This window comes from Peromyscus leucopus, chromosome 13, assembly GCF_004664715.2.
Source record: "Peromyscus leucopus breed LL Stock chromosome 13, UCI_PerLeu_2.1, whole genome shotgun sequence".
NCBI classification, from domain to species: domain Eukaryota; kingdom Metazoa; phylum Chordata; class Mammalia; order Rodentia; family Cricetidae; genus Peromyscus; species Peromyscus leucopus.
Window position 1 is genome coordinate 6,441,486 of NC_051074.1, and position 22,925 is coordinate 6,464,410.

The window sequence follows — 22,925 nt, forward strand, 5'->3', positions numbered from 1 at the left end:
AAGTGGCTGAGAAGACTTAGGAGCCAGAGCAAATGACAGCTCGTCCCAGAAACAGCGGTAGCCAGAAAGCTCGGCACTGTCACCAGCCCAGGCCCAGTTCTCACCGGGTGACAGAGCACATAGCATAGGGTTACAGTACAGAACCCCAGACTCAGGGTTCCCTAGTCTTTTATGGTGGGGAGCAAACCAGTCATCCCTGCGTTTGCAATAGAAGGTGACATGCTTTCACAGGTGGCAGGAACTCTGCCCTTCTCTGGGGGTACACTGTCCTGTCACCAGTGTGCTCTCGAGACACCCTTGGGGAAAAATGACACAAAACAAGAAGGTGCTGGTGACTACACCCATGAGATGTGAGGAAGACCAAGGTCCGGAGAGAGCCGCCTGCCCACCATCACTAAGTGGGGCCCAGAAGTGAGGAAAGGCCACAGGAGTGTCAGGTGCAAGAGGAGAAGAGGCCCATGTCCTTAATCCAGCAGACTCATCGCCAAGGAAACCAGTGGCCACTTGGCCCCAGGGAGTAGAGGCTTCTTTTTCAGTCCCTTGTCTGTGACTGCCTTGAGCTTGGTGCATCAGAACCGATCACAGGTCCATCCTCTTTCCCAGAACCATCCAAGAGGAACCTAAATATGGCTTTCAGTAAGTACCAGCTCTGGGGCTGCCAACTCCTCCACATCCCAGGCATACCAACAAAATGCTGTCTAGCACAGCATGCATGTGATCTTTTAAGAGGTTGCCTACTCAACAGAGACCCACTCCAGACTTTTCTGCTGGGCATTCCTGGGGCTCTCTGCAGGCCATGGACATGTTCAGCTTGGAGCCAGCAGCTCCAGCTTGGGGTGTGATTGTGTCTTGCATGTCTCCTGGCATGTTTAGTTTGTAGTCGGTCCTATTGACCATCATGCACTTGGCTATTCTAATACTTGATAGCAAGAGCTCAGAACATACTCTAGTCATAGCTGGTGTAGGTACAGGTTTCAGTAACTGTGTAACAACATCAGCACCATATAGTTACAGGGTCCCCAGCCCTTCAACATAATGATAGGGAGCAGAGCCAGCCCCTGCCTCACTGGCATACTTCAGCATGGCTTTGAAGGTATCTGAGACGGTGCTTATACACACTTCTGTCTTAAGTGGTCTTGAGGTCAAGGTCCTTAGCTCTCAGACAGTCAAAGTCATCAGCATCCTTCCTAGATAAGGACTCCCGCTTCTTGGCCTAATTAATAACTCGCCAGCATGAAGTGAATTGCCATCCAATGAGAGCCCTATCCCTCGAGTGCTTGGAGAATGAAAGTATCTAAAGTGTAGCCGCTCATGGTGTGTGTAGGTGCTTGCAGAAGTGTGAGCTCTTTATGTGGTGTCATAGGCAGGTCCTGCCAGATATTCCCCTGTGAACACTGGCCATGGGGACAGTGATATTGGGTCAATTAGTGATGGTCACTTGGGAACAGAAATGGAACTACATGTTACATGTTCGTGGGTGTACTTAAAAAAGAAAAAAGAAGCATTAGATACTGCCTTAGTCAGCTTTAACTGTCATGGAGACGGGGCCTAGAACCACCTGAGAAGAGAGTCTCAGCTGATGGATTGCCCAGATCATATTGGCCTGTGGGCATGCCTGTGGTGGATGTCCTGATTACTGTTTGAAATCAGAGAGCCCAGCCCACTGTGAGCAGCCCCATCCCCTAGGCTCTGTAAGAACGCTAACTAAACATGCATTAGTCTGTGAGCCAATAAGCAGTGTCCCTCCATACTTTCTGCTTCAAGTTCTTGCTTGAGTTCTTGCCCTGACTTCTCTCAGTGATGGACTGTGACCAGGAATTATCAACTAAATGAAGAATTTCCTCCCCTAAGCTGCTTTTTCTGTTTTTTTGGTTGGTGTGCTTTTATTATAGCAACAGGAAAAAAAAAAAAAAAGAATAGAAATTGTGCCCTGGGTACAATTAGAAATGGGTATAGGTACTAAAAAATAAAGTACTCTGTAAACATTGTAGGCTTGGCTCCTTTGCCTGGCAGACTTTATGAAGGCATAGAAATGCTTCAAAGTGTGACTACTGGCCAGAAATGTGCATCCTGGGAACTGTACCCTGGCCCTAATGGGCCCGCTCACCACTTCCATGTGTTCTGTGCAGCCCCGGACAGTGGTTTGCCCCCAAGTTTCACATTTCTCCTTATATATTTATGTTTAAAAACAATACTTGCTTGTGGACTTCTGAACTGTATATTAGATGTAGAAACGTCATCTCGTAATGTTCATATTTTTCTTATTTTCAGTTTGACAAATGCATTCCTGTGTCAGCCCTGAGGGTATCTTTTTTTTTTTTTTTTTTTTTTTAAATGTGTTGTCATTGTTTTGAGATGAGATCTCATTAGAAAGCGCGGAGCTCACTCTGGAGGCCAGGCTGGCATCAGATCTGCAACCGTCGTCCTGTTACCTTTGGCTCCTGAGTGCTGGGACGGTAGGTGTGTGTCACCACGCCTACAAAGAAAACGTTTTTGGTTTATTGTGTCACAATCGGTACAAGTCTTAACTCACGTGGAAGTGGAATCAGTTAGTACATATAAGTGCAGAGTTTTACTCCCATGGAGGAGAATCAGAATTGTTAGCTTTCTAGCATATTTCCCCCTGTGTTCGGAAAACTCTTTAATTTTGAGTCCTGAGAGAGTGGGAACCAGTGGGCAGGCCGTGGTGTGGGTAAGTCAGCCCATACTGTCTCAGCTCATTGTGCCAGGAGCAAAGCCAGGGCCACAGCTGGCAGACACTGGCATGGCCAAGTAATTCCGGAAGCCGTAAACTTTAATTCTTTATTTCTTGGGGCATTTTATGATCAGAGGACAACTTGAGAGGGTCAGTTCTCTCTTTCCTCTACGTGTGTCTCAGGAATCAAACTCAAGCCCTCAGAGAGCAGTGTCTTTATCCGCTGAACCGATTGCTACCCCAACTGTGGACCGTTTGGTGGTGGTGGTTGTCGTTTTGAGACGGAGTCTCCCAAATTTTATTCTACTTAGGGTACCTAAGCACAATGTTACCTGTGAGCACTGCCTGGGCACTCCTCCAGGCCACAGGTCTAGGCACCCAGCTCAGAGTTCTACCTTCAAAACTGTGGTCACATACACCTTAAGCTGTGTTCTAGTGTAGTCTCGCCATTGGGATCTGGGGTATCTGGGGAAACGAGGGCTTCTGGGTACCTGCTTTCTCAGAGCAGCTAGGGTGGCTTGGAGATCCTTGGTCACCTAAGGTTCCATTTGGTCCCCCGGGGCTCCGTCCTGTTCAGAAGGTGAGCTCTGTGCCAGACCCCGGGGCTGCCTCGCCAGTATCTTAATGCATCTAGATTGTGCTTAAATGTCGTTTGGCAAACAGCAGGAGGCCTGCAGTTGAGAGCAGCAGCCAGGAGTGCATAAGCAGCCAGGCGCGCGCTTTCTGTGGCACGTGGACTTTAAGAAAGCCTGCCTTCCATTTCCAGAGTTGGCCGTCCAACCTCCAGACAGAGCCCGGGCAACCCTGAGCTGGTCCTTCTGACCTCTCCATCTGAATGTTTTGTGCTCCTGTGTGTCCAGAAGGACTGGCCGCCTGGGCAGTCAAGTGTCCCTCCGTTTCCGTAGACAGTGACAAAGACTTGGGAATCCTCTCCTTGGCCTTTCAGGAAAACCACGGTAGAAGGTTATAGGTCTGTGACATGTAGACCCACCCTCCAGCAAGGGTGTCCAGCTTCCAGGTTACACGGGGCTGAAGAAGGTCATGAATGTAGACGAACACACAATCACTTAAGCTTTTGGCAGTTGTGTGTATTCACTGTGACTTGATTACCCCAATCTCAAGTGTGAACTTTGTAGATGACAGTGTCAAAAGTTTGGACACCTGTTAGTTTCGTTTCTGTCACTGTGATAAAATGCCCTGGTGGAAGGCAACTTCAAGGAGAAAGGGTTATTTCAGCTCCCAGCTCCAGCTTGTAGTCCTTCCTGGCGGGAAGTCAGGACAAGAATTTGAAGCATCTGGCCACATTGTATCCACAGTCAGGAGCAGAGAGAGATAGATGAGTGTGCTCTCCTGACTGTTCTGCACACTTCATATACTCTTGTTACAGTACACGGCCCAAAGCCAGGGAATGGAGCCACCCACTTCAGGCCACGCTTACTAAAGCTACCTTCCCAGGTGACTCTAAAGTATGTCAAATTGGTGATTACAGCTGACCATCATGACATCCTTGTTAGAGAATGGACAGAGGAAACATAGGCTGTGGTGGCGAGCATTATCATCATCATGGACCAAAGATGGACACGTTCGTTTTGAGTTTCTTAGGTGTTTGGGCCTAGTGGGCCGAAAGCTGCCTTAGAATGTGTGTAGGCAGAGTCGTCCTGACATGTTGCTTACTGGCGGGAGTCTCTGAGGACTGGATAGGCTCAGAGGGCCTGGAAGACCAAGGAGGAGTCCCTCCCTTCACTCCCGTAAGTGGCCTTCTTCGGGCGTTTTGTCATGGCAATGAGAAAAATCATCAGTGCAGGCTTCACTTAGCATATCGTAGTGGCTGTTCCATACTGCCTCTTAGCAAAGAGCTCTAACTCGTGTGTGTGTGTGTGTGTGTGTGTGTGTGTGTGTGTGTGTGTGTGTGTGTATGTGTGTGTGTGTGTGCGCGCGCGCGCATTCTCATGTGAGTACATAAGAGTGCATATTCTTTCAGCCCTATCCCTTATCCACCAAAATCAGAACTCTGATTTATTTTTTTTTTAAGCACCTGGTTTTCAAGGAGAAAAATCTGAAAGTTGACCAGACTTGGGAACTACTAATGGACCACTCACTTAACCACCCCACCTCATGAAAACTTTCCACTGAAACAGTTTAGTACTTACTGGGTTCTGAACCAAAACAACTAGGAAAATTAAAAATTATGACACCTGTAGCTGGGCACACCTTCTCTGTGAGTTCGGGGCCAGCTGGTCTACATAGTAAATTCTGGACAGCCAGGGCTATGTAGAGAGACCCTGACTTTAAAAAAAACAGTATCTCCAAAGATCCACATATCTCTCTAACAGACCCATTCACAAGCTGTGGGCATGATTGGTTGAGCCTTAGAAAAAAAGCACCTAATTATATTTTTGAGTCTAAAATTGGTGTGACCAATAACGTATTTTGATGTTGAGCAACTTAATCCGGTCATTAAGCCTACAACAGAACTATTTTTCTTCATGGTCAGTATGAGCTCTGAAGCCACTGGGGTGACTTTTTTATTCTGCAGTCTTTACAAGGTCAGGAGTCAGGGTGTGTGTTGATCATACAGGATAGCTGCTCCATGAACAAGGTCCCCTGGTACCAGACAGTTGACTCCCAGTGGGTGAGCCTGTGTGGATGGGTTAGTAGGAGCAGCTTCCCATGGTATTCTTTTTGATCCTGTGGTGGCTCTTTTCCCTGGACTGGCTGGTTCTCTTGTCTTAGAGATGGTAGTAGGGCCACCCATCTGTCATAGTTTTGTGGGCAGTTGTCTTCCTTCACCATTGCTCAGTGGGGCACCATGGGGGCTCACGGCACCCTTTTCTTCCACAATCTTGTGCTGTACGATGCGTCCGTCAATGTGCCGCGTGGGCAGGCTGACAGCAGAGCGCGCAGGTCGGGTACGTGTGCCAGCGTGAAGCCCCGTAGACGAGGTCCTGCTGGCTTGTGTGGTCCGCAGTCCGTCGTGGTGTTCACCTGACTTGTTTATTCCTAGGGAATGTCACTAGTGCGTCTGGGTCTCAGATGGCAAGCGGCATCAGCCTGGTCTCCTTCAACAGCCGGCCCGACAGCATGCACCAACGCTCCTACTCAGTCTCCAGTGCCGACCAGTGGAGTGACGCTACCGTCATTGCAAACTCCGCCATCAGCAGTGGTAAGAGGGGGCGCAGAGCGTGGCCATCCCCAGGGCCTCTGTGAAGGCCCCGGGCTGGGCTTAATGCCCGGGGCATCCATGCTCCCCGGGGAGCATGGGTGCCCTGGGGCTGCGATGACCGTGGCACACATGTCTTACCAGTCATCCAGGAGCACTCTGTCCTTGCTCTCTGTCTCATGCACATCCCATCATTCATCCGTTCTCTGGTCAGGGTGTAGACCTTGACTCCTCTTCACTGGTCAGATTTGGACGGTCAGGCTGCGGACGGGGCAAGTGTCTCTCGCCTGTGGCTATGTAACAGGGATAATAGAGTGAGGTGGAAAGGGGGGGTCGGGTGTTTCATGCCAGTCTCCTGCCCTGTGTGAATCGCCAGCGTCTCGCCATCTGCACATCGTCTGTACTGCTCAGTCAGTTCATTCTGCCTCTTAGTCTTCAGGGCTCCTGGGGTAGCTTCTAAGTTCTGGGGAATCCCCTCTGCCATCATCTCTCCTGGATTCCCACAGTTTTTGACAAGTGTGGCCTGCTTCTTGGGGGACAGATGCGGCACCCTGGAGACGGCCTTTTGACGTATGTGTGACAACATGAATTATGCAGTGTGTGCCCGTGGGCTGACTGGTGCAGCTCACTTTGCCTGTGGCATTCTGTCTGTGGCCTGTTCACCGGTATTTAAGGGAATCCCCTCTGTTGTATGTAATCCATCAGATCGGGTTTGAGAGTCATTTTAGCATAATTTGTTCTAATTAAAAGATTCCACGTCAGGTCTTCCCTGTGGACCCACCAGCTGCTGCAGCAGGACTCTGGCTTTGGGTAAACACCATCTCACTCCTGCCTGTTCCACGGTGCTCCAGCAGACGGGGCCAAGCAGATGCTTCCAGGCCAGACTGCCCAAAAGCAAGAGAGGAGTGAGGTCAGGAAAGGAGATCTGACCAAGGGGTATCTGACAGACACTTCCCAGGAGCTGGCAGAAGGGCAGGAGGCCAGGCTGCTCCCAAACACTCGAGTACCATGTACCACCTCCCTCCGGTGTGTACGGTCTCACCTTGAGTGCACAGATCCATCAGGGGCCAGCCCCAACCCCCACCATTTTAAAGGAACACAGGAGCACAGGATCCTCTGGGACACTTACGTAAAGCGTGTGTGTGTGTGTGTGTGTGTGTGTGTGTGTGTGTGTGTGTGTGCGTGCGTGCGCGCGCACGCGTGCATAATAAGGCCTCCCATCGCCAAATACTCCCCTTCAGTGCTTCATGGCAGTAACCAAGGAGACAAGCATGTGGGCGGTCCATCATGTCTTCTGTTTACTTAGTTGATACCAGACCCTTCTTTTTATGCTCGCTTTCTTCACCACCTAACCTCACCCCACGCACACCACTGGTCTCTGGTCTGTGTGTCAAGGTTATCAGCAGCTGCCCCACGGCAGTGGTGCAGCCAGGGCCCAGAAGCGGTAGACCTGACCTCCACCAGCATAGTGAAGGGCTTATGTCTTCCGGCCCGGCACTAGAAGTCTGTTTTCTCTGCCCTCTCGTCCACCCCGAATTAAGATTTCAGCTTCAGAGAACTTTTCAATCTTTCCCCTTTGACACACAGGTACCCCTGAGGCTTCTGCCTCTAAGCAGCTGCGAGCACCTCCTAATTAGATGGATGACTTTGTAGTGGGTAGAACTGGAGGAAGGAGGCGCTGGCGGAATTAAGAGGAGAAGGCAAGAGGAACCCATTCTGTGAGATGGAATGCCCCACTGCTTTATAGCTATTACTGTTGGAGGGCTTTACATTTAAATACCTGAGGTTTAAAATTAAACGTCTAATATAATTTGGCATTGCTAACGTGAGCCCGGCATCTGCCCTCAGAGAAAATCCAGACAGCTCTGTTCAGGGTTTCAAATTGCTGTCTGCTGGCTCGCGAGCAGCACCAGGGATTGGATCCCTCTCCCACTAAGTACCACATGCTGCGCCGTGTAATTTTTTAAACGCCGAGTGTATTCGTCTTGCACTTCTGCACTGGAAAAGGCTGTTCCAGGAGTACATGAAAAATTAATTTTTTTACATTTTTCCTCACTCTCCTAAGTGTTTGACAGAAGTAATTTTTGCAGCAAGAGAGAATAAAAACTGGTGGCTGTAAATTCCTGTCCTGGAACCTCTTGTGTAGACGCTTTATGGACCCAGAATTGATCTACATGTCAGATCCTGTTGTGGTCTCAACTGTTTATCACCGTAATGGCAGTAGTGAGCCCGCGAACACCAACTTATAATCCTGGGTGAAAGAAATTGGTGTTTGCAGTCAATGAAGAGGACTTAGCATTATTGATAGATTCAGAACAATTATCTCTGCAACAACTACTGGCTGAGGCTTTCCTCAGCCCTTACTGGAAGCCTGTAATTTTTTATTTGTTATTAATCCTCTTCTTACGAGTAATTTTCTCTGGAAGGGTTAGGCAGGAGCGAGCACCCTGCTGCGAGCGGGGGCCCTGGAGGGCCATCTATAGCGGACTTGGTTGTCATCGCCCACTTCAAGGCAAGATGTTTGTTTTAGATGCATCACCTCTGTGCCAAGGGCGAGAACCAATGTCAAGGCCCCCGTGCATTAGTCTTCCGGTGTTCTGGAGTGTCTGGCCAGGTCTGCCACTCCCCCCCGCCGCCACAAATACCCATACCCTCACCATCCCTTGCAAGTGGCAGCCCTGGCTGATGGCCTCAGCCCTCCTTACCCCTCCTCCCCGACTGTCAGCTTGTTCTGATAGCCCCACCCTTCCCCAGATTGCTTCCGTCCCACAGTTCATCTTCTGCCTCAGTGTCTGGCTGCCATGGCGAACACATTTCTTCATATGACTTCTCAGCACTCCGCGGTCTCCCTTCAGGCTCCCGGGTTCATGCAGCTTTGGCAGTGTTGAGCACAGAGACACCATTCGGTCTTTTATGTTTCTACAGGGAAGTTGAACCCGATGTCTCTGTGTGTGTACTGGTACCCGCGTGCCTGCACGATTCTGGGGGTGGGGCTCCAGTCAATTGTATGCCTTCCTGCTCAGATCTGTGGTTATTAGTCAGTGTGTCCTGGTCTGGAAGTGCTTGTTTTGCTAATTTTCAAGTCTTTTTCCCATTGTGGAAATATTTTGCATGCCTATTTTAATGCGCCGGAGCTCTGGTGATCGGCTGTTTGTTGTTATCTCATAGCTTCTGCTGCTCCCCATCCAAGAAAGGTCAGCAACCTTGAATTTGAGAACAGAGGGGCTCCAGCAATCACTGTGGATAAAGACTATAACTTCTTCAGTGTCTTTGTTGTGTTTTAATTTGATCGTGTGGGGGAGGGGGGCATTTGTTGTTTGTTTTACTGGCAATTCCAGGAACTGACCAGAAGGTGGCAGTAGTGTAACACTGCTTAGCTTTGACCAAGTTGTTAACTTAGGCAGCTTTAATTGGAGGGAGGGTTAGACCCTGTTTCATGCCTCATGTCTGACATTCATTCCCTAAGAACGGTGACATGCTAAGGCCACACTTTTAGTGAGTACCCACACATTCTTTTCCTTCTGTGGTTTTGTTTGTTTTCAAAAACAGGACTCCCATGTAGAATTAAGACATAGTATCCTACAAATTACTTGTCTTTTAAAAAAAAATATTTGTTTATTATATATACAGCGTTCTGTCAGAAGAGAGCACCAGATCTTATTTATAGATGGTTGTGAGCCACCATGTGGTTGCTGGGAATTGAACTCAGGACCTCTGGGAGAACAGTCAGTGCTCTTAACCGCTGAGCCATCCCTCCAGCTCCTACTTGTCTTTCTTGTAGTGCTTACTTTTTTAAGATCCTGTATGATGAAGATATGGGTGTTTGCTCTTCTCCCATGGACCCTGCAGACCCTCGTCAGTCCCTCCCAAAGCTTCCTGCGCTGGAGAACCGTCCCCTGGTTAGTCAACCTTCAGCCCCTGTGAGCTCAGATCTCAAAGGCTGACACTCTGTCTCGGCCCCCTGCAGGGCAGGGGTCTGCTCCATATACCATGCTAGGCAGCCTCATTAGAAGGATGACCCAGGCTCCCTTCTCTGCATGTGGTCTGAGGGGAAGCAGAAGCTTCCTGGGTAGCCAGCCATAGGAGGAAGGGTGGCTTTCTCTCCCTCCTGATCAGAATGCTCGCTGACTTTGTACTCTGCCTCCTTAGTACCGGCTCTCAGCTATTTCCAGCAGTAGCTGCTGACCCAGGAGAAGTAGGACATCCACATGCCACCCCAGCTACCAGGACAGGGATCAGTGACTTTTGTGCCTGAAGGCCAGCAGGCCTTTTAACACTGCCAGACAAAAGTCTAGGAATTTTGGAAACAGATAGCCAATGTCATGGGTCATCATAGCCTTCGTGCTCAGAATCTTCTAGATCACTGGTTCTCTACCAGGAGTGATTTTAGCCACCCAGGGAATAATCGTGGATGCTTGGAGTCATTTTTGATAGTAGCAGTGGTTCAAGAGGGGGATCTAATGGATAAGTACCCCACCACAGAAGAGCTTCATGAGCAGGGGTTAGCTGAACCATATAGCAGGAGTGGCCTGGCCTGAGACAGTGTATGGTCTTTAGGTCTGTGTTTCCTTCCAGCTCCGGCTACCACACTTTCGCAGGCATCAGTAAGAGTTCCTCCGAGGAAATGGAAGCCAACTCTCTCCCCTGAGAGTCACCACAGGGCCTCGTCGGCAGTCAGTTCTACACGGCTTCTCCCACGACTGCGTCAGCAGAAATGGTGGCATCCGTAGCTCAGTGGCCATCCACTTGCCGCCACCTCTGGGCACAGCCTGACATTTACTAAGTAGTTCCTGCTTGACGAGGCCTGTCTCAGTTCGCGTTCCTGTCGCGGTGATGAAACACCGTGACCAAAAGCAACTTGGGGAGGAGAGGGTTTGTTTGGCTTCCACATCCTGAGTCACAGTTCATTGAGGGAAGCCAAGGCAGGAACTCAGGGCAGGAACCTGGAGGCAGGAGCGGATGCAGAGGAGAGCCCACGCAGGCCTCTTTCAAGAGGCAGACATGAACTTAGAGGGCATCTAAGCCTAACCGGTGGGGAGCACGTCAGTCAGGCTGGATTCAGAGATGCTGAGTTCGTCATCCCTCCGCTGTCCCCTTAGCCAGTAGGGCTCGTCTGCACCAAGAATGCTGTATGGGATGGGGAACCACTCTCTCAAGGGCTGGGATGACCCTGGAGCCAGGAGAGGGCTTACCTGGGCAGTCTGTGGCCGTTGGTACTGTTGCAAAGAGCAGAGGAGATGGGCCTTGGCTGTTACCCAGTCCTCAGTCTCCAGGCTGGAACTGAAAATGAGTCAGAAGTTGGAGCTAATGGCCTGAATTCCGGTTCCCCAAGCCCCTTGTACAAACAGCGGGGAAGGGGGACGCCAAGCCCTGAGTCAGGAGCAGGGGTTAAGCATGGCTTGTCTGCAGGGTGATCCCAGGCCCACGGGCTCCCCTGTGGAGTTACATTTCCAGGAAGATTTGGGTAAATTGGGATGTATTGAGACCAGAAAGCAGATGGCGGGAGGCAGAACAGTCTCGGAAAGTTTCTTCTGTTGTTGAGAGCATGGTAGAAGATGGAGGCTGGCGGTTATATGGTGGCTGCAACTTAATCCTTACCCCTGCCTCAGGAGCTCCAACCTTCCTGTTCTACACAATGGCTCTCAGCCTCCCTGCACACGGCCCTCTTGGGTACTGTTAAAAACCCCTAAGTCTCTGGGTCATGCCTGCAATGGAGCATTTGGAAGACAGAGACAGGAAGATTGTCAAGAGTTTAAGGCCAACATGGGCTACATAGTGAGTTCCAGGCCATTCTGAACCGCCAGAGTGAGGCCCTATCTCTAAATATATAAATAGCAATTTCTAGGACAGTTGGAGAGCTGATTCATGTGGGCTGAGACAGACCCAGAGCATCGCAGTGTTCCCCGGTGGTTTCGAACGCGTGGCCGCTCGGCAGCCCCGGTGGGGAGCATGCCAGCTGAGCACCAGCCTCGCTCTGACGAAGGCTGCAGTGTGGCCGTGCATCTCCATCTCACAGCTGTGACTTCCTTTCATTGGTGGTGGACTGCGGCGCTTGCCCAGACAGACCTTTCTCCCCTGAGCTGCTCTGTCAGAATATGTTACCACAGCACCAGGAAAAGAGACTGAGACGTGCGTGAGTCATGAGGAAAGTCAGAGGCGAGTTCAGTGGCGCTCGAGGAGATGACACGGATTTCACGGCCCTCGCCTAACTGGCAGCTAATGCCATTGGCCCCACGAGTGCTCGGCGACGGTTTCCCGTGCCACCCACCACCCTGGGGCCTGGGAGTGGAGTAGCAGCCACACAATCCCAGAGTCTCTCCAGGGTGGAGAGCGACAGGTAATCGATGAGGAGACAAATTGAAATGTATTTGTCAAGGGGCGAGAAAGTGAGAGGAGGGTCAGAGACGTCTTCATGATCGGGCCGTCCTGCACGCTTGCACGCGCTGGTTACTAAGCGTGCTTTTACTGACCACAGGCAGACCTTTCATTCATTCATTCATTCATTCATTCATTCATTCATTCATTCAGCAGGTCCAGACTACCCTCCGACCTGGTGCCTGTGTTTGAATCCTATACCAGTCATACATATTTAGGGGAAACCGTGTATCTGTACTGAGTGGGTGCAGACATATCATTGTTCCCAAAACATAGCACCCATGTACTCGGCATCCGTGCTTCTGGGGTATTGAATGGTCCGGAGAGGGCTTCAGGTATATGGGAGAATGTATACAAGTTCTTTCCGTATGAAGAACTTGAGCATGCACTGTTGTTGGTGTTCCAGAGGATCCTGGCGGCATTCCCTTCCAGATACCGAGGGAAGAGTACAGCAGTAAGCATTTCACCATGTACAGTGGGGCCCTGGCACACGTTGGTAGTGGTCCTCAAGAAGAGAGAGAGGTAGCACATGGATCTCAGTGCTGTTAAGACCTCTTTAGGCTGAGAGCCTGTGGTATATACATGGGGCGGGCGGGGGGGGGGGTGTATGGTGACTGAGACATGGCACAAGGCATCCTTGGAGCTCAGTGGGTGGATATCAGGGCAGCAGGTGGGGGCGAGACACAGAAAGTCCTGACGTGGCAGTGATATGCCCATGGCTCCGGGGAGACGGCAGTATTGGCATTTTTAAGTAGGTCAGAATCCACGTGAGTTATCGTTCGAGGAGTGAGAGCCCAAGGCAAGAACAGCAGGGCAGTTTGTCTCATCTCCCATCCTCTTCCTGGGACTGTAGGTCCAGTACCAACGTCACACAGCTTGTGGTGTTCCTCAGTCCCCATTTTAGGAGCTATGTTACAGAGCAACCAAAGCACCTTGGGGCTGAAAGGGATCATTTGGCTTACACTTCTTCATCACCAAAGGAAGTCGGGACAGGAACTCAAAACAGGGCAGGAACCTGGAGGCAGGAACTGATGCAGAGGCCATGGAAAGGTGCTGCTTATTGGCTTGCTCCTCATGGCTTGCTCAGCCTGCTTTCTTAGAGAACCCAGGACCACCAGCCCAGGGATGGCACCACCCACAATGGGCTGGGCCCGTCCATATCAACCACTAAGAAAGTGCTCTACAGGTTTGCATCTCGCCTGATCTTATGGAGGCATTTTCTCAGTTACAGCTCCCTCTTCTCAAACGACTCTAGCTTGTGTCGAGTTGACACAAAATTTGCCAGCACGGGGCCATTTTTCACTAACACAGAACTGTATTTTAGTTGCCTCGGTTCTTTGTCTGTTGTTGTTGTTTTGGGCCCTTGTATTTTCACTTACGAATTTTTGGGCTTGGTGTGACTGGTTTAAGGTTGACGACATGAGCCTCCATTATAGTTTGGTGGGAAAACATAAATGGCATGTTGAGTGCGTGTGTTATTTCTTCAAAGAAGGCTGGATGATCGTCCATGCATACCCGACAAGACTTTGTCCCGTAGTTGGGTGCAACTCTTAGGCCTGGAAAATACAAATTTGGAATTTCTGTGGTTTGGTCAGAAACTCAATCTGGGAATCCAGCAATGTGAAAAACTAATCCTACCATCCCCTGCAGTCATCAGCTGTTGGCCTAAAGTTAGGCCCCACAGGTGCGTGCGTGCGTGCGTGGGTGGAGGCCGGGGAGTCAGCCTCATTTGTTGTTCCTTGGGACACTGTCCACATTGTATTTTGAGATGGGGATCTCTGACTTTTGCTTGGCATGCCCCAGTTTGGTTAGGCTGGCCAGCCAACCTGTCTGTACCTTCCGGTCTTAGTTACTCTTCTGTTGCTGAGATAAAACACCCCAACCATGGCATCTTAGAGGAGAAAGGCTTTGTCTGGCTTACAGTTCCAGGGTAGTAACAGCCCATGATGGCAGGGTAGGGGTAGCAGGTGGCAGGAACAACAGCCGAGCGCTCACATCTCTGAACCGCAAACAGGAAGCAGAGTGTTGAGGAGAGTGGCCTGTCTGTGGCTTCCTGAAATCTCAAAGCCCACCCATAGTGACATGCTTCCTCCAGCAACTCGAGCCAACAAGTGAGGACCCGATATTCGAATTCCTAAGACATATGGGGGATATCTCACTCAGATATATTCCCCAGTGCTAGAACTTTGTTTGTTTGTGTGTTTGTTTGTTTATGCGTGTTTTGCCTTGAGTATACACCATGTGTGTGCCTGGTACCCACAGAGGCCAGAGGAGGTTGTTGGATCCCTTGGGGTTGGAATTAAAGACAGTTGTGATCTGTCCTGTGGCTGCTGGGAATTGAACCTGTGTCCTCTGGAAGACTGGCTAGTGCTCTTAACTCCTGGGCCATCTCTGCAGCCCCAAATTCTGGAATTTCAAGTGCACACCACCGCACTTGGAATTTTTTTTTTTTTTTTTTTAACATGGGTTTGGAGAATTGAACCCTGGTCTTCAGACTTTCATGGCAACCGCTTTACCGATTGAGCTACCCTTACAGCCCTCGGTAAAATCCGAGTTTTCAGCCTCTCCTTGCTTCCTGTGTTAGAGTTGTAATTGTGTCGAGCCTAAAGGGCATCTGAAAACAAGGCATGAAGAAGAATGAATAGAAATGAGCCATGAGAAAGAGCAGTTAGAAAGCTAAGATGTCTGGGAGGACATGGACTCTCAGAGGCCGAGGACGGCTGGGTCTGCTTGGGGCCAGCCTCAGGTCCGTGTCTCCATTCATGTTTCTAGTCTGTAGCTTTGCATCCTTAAACTTCTGTCAATGGATGTATCTTACGTTAAATCTCTGCCTGATTATCTGACAGATAAGATTATTAACAGAAAGTGTTATTAATATTAATTATACAATGATACTAAAATTTTTATATCACAGAAGCAGATGGTTATTTAAAATGAGTTAAGTTTTAGCCTTTTTATGAAGAAGCATTTAAACATATTTAGTTATAAATGTTATTTTAATTGATACATTATTTCTCTGCAGTGGGGTCTTTAAAATCTTACTGCAGTCGCACGGAAGTGTTTCTCTGTCTATTTCAATCTCTTAACACACGCACTTACTTGCAGAAAAATGATCTTAATGCCAGTTCAAAGCCAGAGTGGGGGAGGGCTTAGTAAAAGCATACTCCCATGATTCTCACAGCTGCTTACAGTTCCAAGAGTTCGGCACCAGTGTGTGAACAGCTGTCCAAAGCATTCATCATGTTAACAGAGCTCTGGGTTAGCTTTTCTAGGTGGGCATGCTATGTTTCTGTTGTTGTTGTTGTTTGTTTCTTTGTTATTGTTTCTCAATCCTTCTCTGGATTCTGCACATAGCCGAGGTAAGCATAGCACTGGAGTTTTTTCTACAGATGGAACAGAATTTCTTTATAAGAAAAAAGTTAAGCATAAGTTCTCAAAAGTAGACACTCAACTTTAAGCCGGCTATTGGCCCTTGGTTTGATGGCAAGCTTTGTATTAATGGCCACAGGTGAAGTAAGTATCACTCCTCCCCTAGCCACACCCCCAGCTTCACCCTGACTTGCCAAGCTAGGACTGCAGCCCCAGAACCTTCTCCAGCCCGTTAGCTGGTGGAGTCCAGAGACTTGTTTCTGCAAGTGCTCAGATGTGTCCTCAGTTATAAGCAAGCTCACACATGCATAGATGGTGTCATTGAGATTTCCCCCCTCCCCCAAGAAGCATGTATTAAAGTATAATCTATAAGCAGTGTAGTCACAGCCCAGCAAAGTGGGTGGTCACAGACGCTGGCAGTTCGGCATCCAGTGAAACGTTCAACCAGGCCTCATCTCCAGCTGTGCCCCCCTTGTCTCCCAGAGCTTGTTCTTGACAGGTGAGCAGATGCAACAGGAATCCCCCGTGCAGTCGAGGTTGAGCATGCCCATGGGTTACACCTAGGTGCCCACTTTCCATATAAAGCCTGTGAGCCATGCACTCTCTGCACTATCAGCAATTGGGTATGGTTTTTCATTTCCTCTGCTACTCATAAAGTAAGAACCAACTGTAACAAGCTAGTCCAGTGGCCTAAATCCCCCTAGAAGACCCAGCCAGAGCTGCCCGCTGCCTGCCCCTCATGTGTGGGTTGCCCATTGAGTTCCTTGACAATCACAGTGCCCGGGTTCAGGGTCTCTGTTTCTGAACAGTGGAAAGTTCTGCTGGGAAAAAACAAAAGATAATGAGGTATTTGCCCAGAAGAAGGTGTGCTGGGATCTGGAAAGAGAAAGCCCACTTGAAGGGCTGAGGCCGTGGGTTCAGTCCCCACTGCCGCAGAAGGTGAGGAATTGGATGGAAGGATGTACACCTAATGCCTCCTGTCCTGTCGCTATGATCCAACTGGGGAGATGCTAAAAATAGCCTTGAGGCTGTTCCCTGGGAAAGTGAGGTCTTTGGCTAGTAGGAACCTGCCTGGCTGTGTGAATACATCAGTCACTTGTCGCACTGCTGTGATCAAATCCAGACAGAAGCGACGTAAGGAAGAAATGGCGTATTCTGGCTCATGGTTTGGGGTTATGGTCCATCATTTGGGGGAAGGCATGGTGGCAGGAGTGGGGGGGGCGGCTGGTCACATGACATCTGCAGTGAGGAAGCAGAGATGAATGCTGCTTGGTCGCTTCTAACTCAGTCCAAGAGCCTCAACTCATGGAATGATGCTGTCCACATTTAGGGTGTCACTTCCCACCTCTGCCTGATCTAGAACCAGTATTGCAGATGTGTCCAGAGGTGTCTTCTGAGTGATGCTCAGTTGTGTCAACTGGACAGTATTAACCATCGTGATGAAGATCTGTGCTGGAGTTTGAGAACTCGGACGATATGGTGGACAGCTATATCTGGTCTGGTTTGTAGTCCTGGTGCACCTGGAGGAATCCAGAGTGAGAAACCCCTGGTACCTGGCCCAGATTACTAAGCTGGGGAAAGCTCTCTCACCTGGTGGTAACTGAGGTTCCTCCTGCTCATCAAGACCACTCAAGCTGCCAATCAGCAGGACCCAGGGAGGGCCCAGCTAGAGGGCATCCCAGGTGTGTAGGCAGGTATGAATCGGGAGAGAGAAAATGAGCCTTGTGCGGTATGGGGAGCAGAGGAGGGTCATGCATCCTAGGAATAGGGCTGCAGTCAGAAGCAGGGAGCAGTGTGTGCAGGCAGGCGGAGAGGGGTTCCTCCTAGGCTGGGGAGGCTTCAGGTAGTCTCTGCTTTCAACCTCACCCCGGGGGATCAAAGGCAGCCATGGAGGAGAGGAATGGGAATGAGGTGTGCTTTGATGGAGAGCGAGCCTGTACCCACCTCTGCTGCACCCACTCCTGACCCTGCTGCCCAGCCACAGCGGGCTGGGCCTTTTGCTTAAGGAAAAAGGAGGAAATGTCAGTTATTATGTTTTGGAACACAATCTTGTCTTTTTGTTGGATTTTTAAAGCAATTTTCCCAAAGATCAGCCATCAGGTCTGACTGAAGTGTATTGACAAAATTTTAGCCATGATGAAGAAAACGTTTCAAACCCCAAGAAATCTGACCCTGGTTCTTGGAACACTTTGATGGATCTTTTTTCTTTCTTTCTTCCTTCCTTACTTCCCTTTCCCTTCCTTCTCTTTCCTCTCCTCCCCTCCCCTTTCTTCCCCTCCCCTCCCCTCCAAGAACAAAGCCCAAATTTCAAAGTCAGTGTTAAGAATAACATGATGAGGTTTACTAGAGCAAATGAAGTCCATTAGTTGTTTTGAGTGGTCTAACGTGAGTGCTGAATTACTCGGTGTCCCTTGCCAGAAGTGATATTAGCCTTAGCTTCCTTTCCTGTACAAAAGTAGTCAAGCCCAAATTGTTGTACATGGCAGGTGAGCCCTCGATCACTGCGCCACATGCCCCCCCCCCCAGTCCTGGTTATTAAACATTAGTGTGGATTTTAGGGACGGTCTCCTGATTGTTTTTTAGGTTTATTTTTATTTTTCATGTGTAGCTGTGAGTGTGTGCTTCAAGTGGAGCAAGAGCCCTTGGAGGCCAGAAGAGGGTGTCAGATCCCTTGGAGGTGGAGTTACAGGTGGTTATGACCTGTACCATGAGGGTGCTAGGAACCAAGCTCCGGTCCCTTGGAAGAGCAGGAGTGCTCCTAACTGCCGAGCCATTTCCTCAGCCCCCTCTGTGTCCTCACTTCTTATTATTCCGGGTGGGAAAGACAGGAGGACACATTGGTCTGATGTCACTGAGTCGTTTCAGAAGATCGTGCTTCATCCAGCAGCTCAGAGATCGAGGGCACTCACCTTCCCGTGCGTTCCTCTTCGGTTACGTTTGGCGAAGCGGACCAGCACACCAGAGGACAGCATTGGCATTAACACAGCAAATTGTCAGTGCAGTGACCCTCACGTCCCCATCTCCCCACTGCTCTATTCAAGTGCACGTGCTACTGGAGCGGCAGAGGCAGAGGCAGGGGTAGGCATACCTGGCTGCTCCTCGGGCTCCAGCCTCAGCCCCTGCCTGTGTGAAGTAAGAAACAGTCATTCGCAGTCTAGCAAAATTCCAAGAGTGGGGCGTTCAGGGCTCATTGCAGAAGTCTCCACTTAACTTACTCTTTTCTCAGTTTCATAGAGCAAATCCCCAAAATGTCAACGGGATGTTTTGAGTGTATCTTTATCAAAATTGTTTAGATTATTCTAAGATTGTACATGTTGAAAGCAGGCACCTTGCCAAGCGCCATCAGCCGAGATACTTTAAAGTTAGTCTCCGCATCTGCCCGTCCGTCCCTCCCAGTGAAGGACAGGGTTGTACTAGTGTGAGGGGTTAATGTTACAGAACGTGTCATTTCTGTGTGTAGACTGGGTCTCACTGTGGCACAGGCTGGAGCCCACCACCCTCCTGACTCAACTTCCAGAGCGTGGAGATTGCAGGCATGTGCCAGTCTGTCCAGCTTCTTGTTTGGTTTGGTTTTAGTTTTGTAACATAGTGTCATTTGGATTTGTTGCACTAGCTTTCCCAGACCCAAGATAGAGCTGCCCTGTACCCGCGTGTGTACACACACATTGTGGGGGGAAGGGGGTGACACAGGGTTGTCCTTGTTAAATCAGCAACTCTGTTGTTTCCGCACGTGCCCTTCCTGAGTGTCGTCAGTGCTGTGGCCCCTCTGAAGCTGAGCCTCACCCCGACCCACCCACCTTTCCTGCTGCAGCTGGAGGGCCGTCTGTTCAGGGTCATTGTAGATAAATTCCCAGAGGAACCAGAACCTTCAAAGCATTCCCCATGAGCAGAGATTGAAGGGCAGGGGTGTCCCGTCCCACTGGGTCACCTCCAGCCCTTGACTGGGGCGATTGTCAGAGCCCAGGTGTGGCAGACAGGCTGGGGAGCGGAGGCTGTCTTTCAAGTGGCCAGGCCTGCCCTGTGAGGCACCGGACACCATGATGTTATCTCTGTCTTCTGGCTGTGGTATGCCACCCACTCTCAACAAAGGCTTGGGAACCACGAGGCTCCCGCTTCATGACCCACCCACCTGCTTCCTGTTTAGGAATCACACAGGAGATTTTCAGGCCTCATCATAGATGTTTACAAGGTGATATTTTCTTGAGTATGGGCAAGGGGCGTGGATTTTACAAATTGGCATTTGATTTCTTTTTTCTTCTTTTTAATACCCTGGTGTTTTCCACAGTTAGTTTCAAACATAACAAAAGGTTGCATGTAACCCCCAAGGGAAAATAAGTTCTAATTCATCATCATAATATGTTGGCAATTTATTCTCCACATTGCTCTGGCTATAAAGACATGTAGGCAGATTTATCAACTGGTAGTTAGAAGCCCTGGGTTTTATGTTCACCCGTAAGTCTACTGCATATGGGTATACTGGGTATCTTTGTTTCTCCTGCAGTCAAAGACTTGGTTTCATTCTTCATACTGCACTTATCTTGTTTTGCAGATTGTGTGTGTGTGTGTGTGTGTGTGTGTGTGTGTGTGTGTGTGTGTGTGTGTGTATGTGTTTTCATGTATATGTATGTACACATGTGGAGGAGGCCGGGTGTCAAAGTTGGGTTCCTTGAACATTCTCTACCTTATATTTTGAGACAAGGTCTCTCACTGGCCCTGGAGGTGGCCAATTTGGTTCAACTGACCGGCTCATGAGCTCCTGTAATCCTCCTGTCTCCGCAACCCCAGTGCTGAGGTTATAGACATGTACCATCACACTCAGCCTGCACACGGCAGTTGGGGATCTGAACTCAGGTCCTCATGCTTACAAGGCATGACTTTATTGACTGAGCCGTCTCCACAGCCCCTGGCATATTTAGTTTCTTTTTTTTTTTTTTTTAAATTAAACATCCATTTGGTGCTGGATGTCTTCTGTACAATAGTCGCATTAAAAGAAGTTTCAAGGTAAAAGGAGGCGGTCTGAAGAGATGGCTCAGTGGTTAAGAGCACTGCTTGCTCTTCCAGAGGGCCCGGGTTCAGTTCCCAGCACCTACATGGTGACTCACAGGATCTGTAACTCCAGGGGATCTGAAGCCCCTCTTTTGACCTTCTCAGGCACACGTGGTTCGTGTCTGTATGCAGACACACACACACACATACACACACACAGAGAGAGAGAGAGAGAGAGAGAGAGAGAGAGAGAGAGAGAGAGAGAGAGAGAGATGAAACAATCGTACACATAAATTGATATGAAAACATAAGGAGGGTAGGGAAACCCCAACAGGAGGCTGAGACCAAGACAGAACTGAAGGGAAGTGGTTCCCATCCTCATGGCTACTGGAGCTGGGAGGCTGTGGTCTCACTGTGGTTCACACAGCTCTAATTGTGACAGTTCTAAAAGTAAATTGCCCAAAAGCCTCTCCAGCAGTTACCAAGGCTTTCCCTGTGAAATGGTCACTCTTCAGCATATCAGTGTCTGTTTTGTTACAGCTCTGATTGGGACGTCTTGAAGTTAACTATGCTGGGGAAAGCAAATATCTTATTTGCTGTGGTGCTGCAGCCGCTTGCAGAACATGGCTGGTGAGAGAGTGAGTCTGTCTATCTGTTCATCCATCCATCCATCTGGTACCTCACGGGCCACGTGGCAGAAGGTCCGTGTGTTACTACTTGTGGGGGTGGTCCTGGCCCCGGTGGAGATGAGGCAGGTCCAGAGCAAAACTGAGGATTGGCTGTTTCACACGGGAGGAAATTAAACTATGTGTTAGAACCACGGCAGCATAGCAGGACCAGGCTGGATTTGACCCTCCTCTCTTACTGCCCTCATTTTGGAACCATGTCGTGTGACGGCCTGACTGTCCCCAAAGGTCATTGGTGGGAAAAGCCCTGAACTTTTCTGTAAACCGGTTAGTGGTGTGCATCCAACGCCCTGGAAGTAGCTGTTTTCCTGGACCCGTGTCTTAAAGACTGCCCCAATGCTTAAATAGACAAGAGTGTTGATTCATGACTTTAGAGCCCATCTAAGCAGTGGGAAATAATCATGCCAACCAAGGCCTATGATCTGAAAGAGAAAAAAGAGAATGAATCCGATCACTTACATTTTTTATGACATTTAACCCTGAATTGTTGGGATAAAATGTCAAAACCAGCTTGACTCTTTTTCAAGCTTGGGTTTCTGTATGTCAGGTCTGCACAAAACTACTGCAGGACTACCACCAGAAGGTGGCGGGTAAAGAGGCAGGGCCGCAAGGAAGCCGCTACATTGGTGTATCTGCATATTTTGCAAGTTACTTGTGCATTTTGCACAGAACTAGAACCTAGATGTCTTCAGGACCCTGGACAGAGACATCTGGGGCCTGGTTTTAGCCTGCCTTCAGCCCCTGCTGAGAACATCACTTCTTAAATCCTTGTGACTTTTATAGATACAGCTCAGTTTCAGAAAGGGAGTGGAATCGTGCTATCAAAGAGCAATCATACATCTAATTAACTTCTAGAGTTTTCTCCTAGTAGACATGCCTGATCTCTCCCTAGCCTGTTCAGCCAGGGCAGCCCTCCATGGGAAACACACTCTTTGTAATTTAGCAGCTGTAAGCACCAAACTTGAAAAATGGTTGTGGCTGATTATGTAAAAAAGAGATGAGGCTGGAAGGGAATGGAAATCTCTTGAAATGATTTCATTTCCACCTCCCAGCCCTGCTCAGCCTGCCTTTACGTCTTTCCAAGTACACTAGATTAATTTAAACTTGGTGCAGCTTGCATTCAGCTAAAAATCAACTAGAGAACAGTTTGATTTTTGACCCTTAAATATCAAATCCTGACTGACATAGCCAATCGCTTCCCGTCATGGCACAGGCTTACCCCCAACTTCCTCTGACTTTCTGCCTCCCTGATTACTGTACGGTCCTCAGAAATCTGGGGTGCTATTTGGTGCCCATACATCCTCATCCTGCGGTACATTCCCTGAAGCCTCTGGTTATGAACAAGAACCTAGAGAGCCCCAGAAGTCCACAGAGTGCAGAGAAATAGTGGGGTCCAGTAGGGCAGTGACACAGGGGAGCAGGACAGTAAAGGAGCCCATGACATACAGGGCCGCCACGGGCAGAGAGAGCGTTGGTCTGCCTCTGTGGAGATCCCAGCCTGGCAGATGCTTCCCTCTCTACCCTGAACCCAGTCTGATGGCCCAAGCCTGGGGCTGGTCTTTGCCCTCCCTCCCTTCCCAAGGACCCCCAAACCACTTGGGGACTCCCAGCTCAGATGCCTACCCCATCTCCCTAGACTACAGAGTGGATTTTT

General features: G+C 49.5%; 1 protein-coding gene across 8 annotated transcripts in view; it reads left to right on the plus strand.

Moving 5' to 3' along the window:
* Positions 1-22,925, plus strand: part of Agap1 (ArfGAP with GTPase domain, ankyrin repeat and PH domain 1) — a 461,561-nt gene that overhangs the window by 315,208 nt on the left and 123,428 nt on the right. For 6 of the 8 annotated variants that reach the window (XM_028880390.2, XM_028880391.2, XM_028880392.2 and 3 more), the window contains one exon: positions 5,700-5,858. The exons of the other annotated variants lie outside the window; for them this stretch is intronic. In XM_028880390.2, coding sequence (XP_028736223.1) covers positions 5,700-5,858 — 159 coding nt within the window. The remainder of the gene's footprint in view (positions 1-5,699; positions 5,859-22,925) is intronic. 8 annotated transcript variants of the gene reach the window in all.